Below are 6,000 nucleotides of genomic sequence, written 5' to 3'. Positions count from 1 at the left end.
CAACAGATCAGTTAAGAGGCAACTGCAATCATTCAGAAAGGAGATAGGGCTTAGAGTAGGGGGAGAACAGTACAGATGATGGTAGATGTGTTTAGTTTCCCTCTGATAACTTTTCTCCCAGTGAAATATGAAGCAAGAACATCAACTGAGAGTGGGGCTGGATGGGTAGATAGGATCATACTCTTATCTATATATTGGAAGACTAGGAAAAAAGGTGAAAAAATTGAAAGTTACAAAAATCTGTTTTTTTTAAAAACCTGCATTTTTAAGAAGAGGCTTAACATTTTTTTCACTGCACTCTATTTGGAGCATTTGGAGACTTCTCTTTGATAGCACTGTATTTTTTTTTTAATCACTTTTTTTTTTTTGAGATGGAGTCTTGCTCTGTTGCCAGGCAAAAGTGCAGTGGCGCGATCTCAGCTCACCGCAACCTCTGCCTCCCGGGTTCAAGTGATTCTCATGCCTCAGCCTCCCGAGTAGCTGGGATTACAGGAATGCACCACTGTGCCCGGCTAATTTTTTGTATATTTAGTAGAGACAAGGTTTCGCCATGTTGGCCAGGCTAGTCTCGAACTCCTGATGTCAAGTAATCTGCCCGCCTTGGCCTCCCAAAGTGCTGGGATTACGGGCATAAGCCAGCGGGACCGCGCTGTATTTTTCTTGATAAAAGATCAGCACACCCAAATCCCCCTCCCAATGAAGTAACCACTTCATTTCTTTTTGAACTCATTAATTTCTGCAACTTTTGTTTGATGTGTCAGTAGTTACTGACACTCTTCCCTGTCCATCAAACTCTCCCCCACCCTTCAGGGTTTTCAGCTCTGTCAAATTCATAATGCATCTCTGTGTGTGTGCATAAGGATATACACTTGTACAAAACGCAGCCCATATGACAAAACCATTTTTACAAATGTTTGCCTTTTTAAACAAAAGGTGTGCCATATATTTTTATTAAATCATAGAAAACATTTGTATACAAATCTTTTCACTTTGGGAAGACTGGAATATTAAACAGCTGGGTAACTAAACAGTTGAAAGATACATTTCACTTTAAATAGAAACAAGTTTTAAGTTGTCACACTTATTAAAACAAAAAAAGTTGAAATAATTGGTAACAGGTTGTTGGCTTTTTAACCTTTAGACCACAGAAATAATATCTCTTATAACCCTCAACTTTAAGAATGTTTTTTATTACTTACATCAACCACGAATTTAAAAGATAGTTAACTTGAATTCCGAATACAAAATCAATGTCCTTGTACCTACACAGGCTTTTAGAATACTGCAAATGCTGAATTTTAGGAGATGGTTTCATTCCACAGGACTGACTGAACTTCCTTTCTACCATGGAAAATGTATGTAACAGTGTGGCATATATTTCAGAATAAGTTAAATATTAAGACATACAATATGGCAATAATGTCCTACTTTTTTTCCTACCAAGTAAATTCAAAAGTTCATCCTAATCTTATACGTTTATAAAACGGTGAAGACTGAGGGATCCAGTGATACTGAAAATACACAACAACCATCAGAACCACATTATCTATGGCAGAATATGTACAAATGTTCCTGCCAAAATCATGCTTGCATTCATTCCACAGGTGACCAAAAAGAACAGAGTTTGAAGTTCACCAAATGAAAACGAGCAGTGATTTTGACATTTAGGTCATCACTTGTTCTGCTTCTGAGCAGAGATCCAGAGGTGACACAGTGCAATATCTGCACTCACACCAAACACCACATAAGCACAAATTAAATATTATCAAAATATTTTTAAATTAAATTGAAGACCATTATTTAAGTGCATGAGATATTTTCCCCCTAGCTTCTTGAATGCGTGTTACAGAACAAGAATTAACAAGGAACATGTTAGAGGCCAACCCAATCCTCTGAGAACTCCCTGGGGTAACATATGAGACCTTTGGTGCAGGGCTGAGGGGAGGGACAATTATCCACTCCAAACACAGGGATGGTCTCAAAAAATCAGTCTTCCAAACTCAGGTCTGGATTTCAAACTAATTGAAGAAGGAACTGAAAATGCTATTTTTGGGACTGGTATCTTGTCCACAGTGAGTCTTCTTCCCCAGGACCCTTCTTATCCAAGACCCTTAACACTGCAAGCCTCATTTAAAGCCACCCCCAGGTCCTGGGCCCACTGGTGTCGATCTGCAGACCTGGATCTGTCCCAGGGAACATGTAAACAAATCTGGGAAAAATCGCATTTCTGCAAGTTTTCCTTGTATCAGTGAAAGACCTCTTGGGCTAAGAAAAATAATAGGAAGGGCTGCCCCAGTGTCATCTTCCCACGAGGTTTGTCTTTTGCTCATTGTGCTGTGGAAAACTATAAAGTCAAATCAAATACTTTTGCCTGACTCGCCCCAAATGATATGAAACAGAAACATTTCTATGGACTACTTTATTCCTGAATTATGAAAAAAGCTTATCTGAGCATACTTGGTTTGCCATCTTGTTACTGGAGGTGACTTGGAGATGAGGCCAGGCTTTTGTGCAGGTTGGGATTCTGGCTGTGTCTGTTTCGACTGCGAACAGACGAAAACATGGTGTTGCAGCCTGGTACTTTGCATTTGTGGAGCTGCCGGAGGTGCACAGTTTTGTAGTGGGCCCTAAAGGTCCCTTTGTTACTGTATGTCTTTTGGCAGAGATGACAGGTTATGGGCAACCCAGAAGGCAGGCTAGCAAGGCTCTGGTCAGCCTTCTCCATCAGGACACAGATGGGGTACTCATCTTCCCCAGGGACAAGGCTCGACCCTTCACAGTTCCCATCACTGTCCTCCATAAGCACAGTGCCTTCCTCACTCACCCCGTCAGAGTCCCAGGAAGAATGGCTGCTACTCTCTGACTTCATGCTCGAGGTAGTGCTCAAATCCAGGATGGTGCCCTCGCTCAAGGGGCCAGAGTTGTAGCTCTCCAGGCTGGCACTGTGGACTTGCGTTATTGGGTAAACCAGACTGCCCATTCGACTTGTTCCTTTGAAGATGACAGATGTCTGGGAGGCTTGCTGTGTAAAAGCCACATCCTGATAGGCTTCCTTAGCCACATCTTTCAGAAGGTAAGCTGCACGGAAATGATCTTCACTACTCTCCAATGCTTCCTGGCTCAATGCTTTTTGGTGGAGGTTTAGGTTTGAGCTGTGTCTACAAGAGTGAAAAGATGGTTAGTAATGGGTTGGGCTGTTTTAGAAACAGTCATCATTCTGAGTGGAGAGACTTGGTAGATACCAGGAAAAACATGTGGTATGGGAGCACCGATGATAAGGGGGTAGGCCCCCATGGGATGTAACACCTGTCTGGTGGATACAGACCCACTGTTGTTCATTGCTTGCCAGAAGTTAGTGTTCACCAGGAAAGCCGACAGTCTGGAAACTGAGAATATGTAGTCTTCTTTGATTTCCAGTGTCTGTTTGATGTACTTTCTGTACCTCATGTCCTTTCTGTAAATGAGCTCACTGTTTCAGAGCTACTGGTTTAGACATACCCCTTCTTCCAGGAAGCTTTCCTTAACTTCTCATGGTGCCCTCCCATGTGCCCACAGCAGCACTTCCCCCATTGTAGAAGTCATCACATTCAACTGTAATTGCCTATTTCTGGTCTGTCTCCCAGAATGACTAGACTACATCAACTAGACCAGTTTAACTAGGACACTGGAACCAGGAGATCCCAGGAGAAAACTGGTCACAAACTATAAGGAACTAAGAAAAGGACTTTATTTCAATGAAATCAGGAAACATTACCTTCTGGGGCTGCACTGTCCAATGATAGCCACTAGCCATATATGGATACTGAACACCTGAAATGTGGCTAGTACCATATGTTGAAAGGATAATATTTTGGATATACTGAAGTTAAATGTTATTAAATTTTACTGCATCTGCTTTTTTACAGTGGCTATATTTAAAATTTCATATGAAGCTTGCATCGTATTTCTATTGGATAGCACTGGTCAAGAGCATTGATATACGCTTCATCCCAAAAATTCTAAAAGTGTGGTTGAGAATCCAATTGGCTAGAATTGTGTGTGTATGTAGTTTAGTTCATATTTGTAACGTTTCACTATCCTATACCAGACAGAAGTTTTGCAAATGCAGCAGAATAAGCATACTACCAATCTTCTACCCAATGATTACTCTCGAAGGACAGATAATGAGTATCCATTATGACACATGCCTTTTAGTCATATGTTATCATTTGGAATTAACTTGTAAATCAATGTTGGTCTTCCTCAGAAATCCTCTGCTAACTTTTGACAAGCAAAAGTCCTTACCAAGGGGGTTACAATCTTAAAGGTGATAGGAGAATTATTCCAAATAGAGAAAACACTCCCCCAGTACATATCAGAATGTATGGCAGAGTCAAGTTGGGAAAACACCTTCACCAAAATAACTAAGAATTGAACTTTTTAAATCCCCAAAGATGTGTGTGGGAAGCTTAATTATGTTTTATAAAATGTACAAAATTTACTGTTCAACTTCTGTCTTCTATTCCCTTACACATATATTCTGGACATAATCAGAATTATACTCCCAGATCACCCACTTTGCAAGCAGCCCTTCTTAACTCCAACTCTGCCCTGTGATTATGTCAGCATTCTGGGTTGAAGGGGCTGGTATGTGCCGATAGAAAACCAGACACTGGGTTGACGTACAGGTTCCAGTACATACAAGTGGTTAAAAAGAAAGACAAACACTTTTATTGGAACCTTGTAAAGAAAGGTCCCTACTGGAACAAAGCAAACCTCTGGGACTCATACTCAACTCCTGAGTATTCCACGCATACTAATGGCTAACTTGTGGGCTCTCGCTCCTCTCAAGCCTTAGAGGGTTAGATACATTTCCTGAGGTGCCATGTCCCCTAAGACCAGTAACTACTACAACTGTAAAAACCCTCTGGATCATGTGCCAGGCTTTGGTTTCTAGGACTCTGCTAATCCTGTACTCACTGCCCATGTCTCCATCTCTTCCCTTCAACCCTACAACCTCTACCTCTCCCCTCCAACTCTTCCTCTTGGCTTCTATTTTGATTAGTTGAGACCAGTGGTTCTCAAAGTGTGGTCTGAGCACCCCTAGTGATCTCTGAGGCCCTTTCAGGGGGTTCCTGAAGTCAAAGTTTCATAATACTAAGATATTATTTGCCTTTTTCACTTTCATTGTCTCATGAGTGAACAGTGGAGTGTTTCAGAGGCTATGTAACACAATTTTGCAACAGAGCATATGCAGAAGCAGATATGAGAATCTAGCTGTCTTCTACGAAGTCAGACATTAATGAGATTTACAAAAATGTAAAACAAAGCCACTCATCTCACTAAATTTTTGCTTTGGAAAATGTAGGGTTTTTTTCATAAACATATGTTAATATATAATTTAAAGTTTTACAATTTTTAAATTTTTAATTTCTAATATGATAAATTTTGATAGATATAACCCAAATAGAGAAAAGCTCTTGAGTAACCTTAGGTTTTAAGTATTTGTAAAGGGGTTATAAGACCAAAACGTTTCAGAGTTACTGGTGTAGACATATCCCTTCTTCCAGGAAGCTTTCCTTAACTTCTCAAGGTGCCCTCCCACAACAGCCTACATTTCCTTCACTGCAGAAGTAATCACATTCAACTGTAATTGCCTGTTTCTGGTCTGTCTCCTCCACTACAGAAGGCCTCTATGGGCAGGGATTATGTCCCCAGCACCTAACATAGACAGTTCTTAATATTTGCTGGGTAAATAAGCATCCAGGGTGTTGTCCCAGTCCCTTCCTGATGGGTCTTGGTAACTGTTGCTGGCAGTAGCAGTGGCTCAAAGAGAAGTTAAATGTCCCTACAGGAATGTGGTTCTCAATCTCTAACTGAGAGAAATGGTGTCAGGTCTGGGCCTGCCCACAAAGTCAAATTTAAAATACTGTAACTTAAATCATAGATTCTAGGTAAAATGCATTTCAAGTTCTAGACTAATTAGTGGTTTTAATTTATAACGCAAGATGCTTTCCTGTT

The 6,000-nt window shown here is 40.7% G+C and overlaps 1 protein-coding gene across 4 annotated transcripts in view; it reads right to left on the bottom strand.

Moving 5' to 3' along the window:
* Nucleotides 1–934: 934 nt before the first annotated feature.
* Nucleotides 935–6,000, bottom strand: part of BNC1 (basonuclin zinc finger protein 1) — a 28,858-nt gene continuing 23,792 nt past the window's right edge. For all 4 annotated transcript variants that reach the window (XM_016927313.2, XM_009429707.5, XM_063794279.1 and 1 more), the window contains one exon: nt 935–3,158. In XM_016927313.2, coding sequence (XP_016782802.1) covers nt 2,474–3,158 — 685 coding nt within the window. In that variant the 3' untranslated portion in view covers nt 935–2,473. The remainder of the gene's footprint in view (nt 3,159–6,000) is intronic.

Source organism: Pan troglodytes, chromosome 16, assembly GCF_028858775.2.
Source record: "Pan troglodytes isolate AG18354 chromosome 16, NHGRI_mPanTro3-v2.0_pri, whole genome shotgun sequence".
In the NCBI taxonomy this organism is placed as follows: Eukaryota; Metazoa; Chordata; class Mammalia; order Primates; family Hominidae; genus Pan; species Pan troglodytes.
Note: the sequence above shows the minus strand (reverse complement) of the source record. Positions and strands in the feature narration are given on the sequence as shown.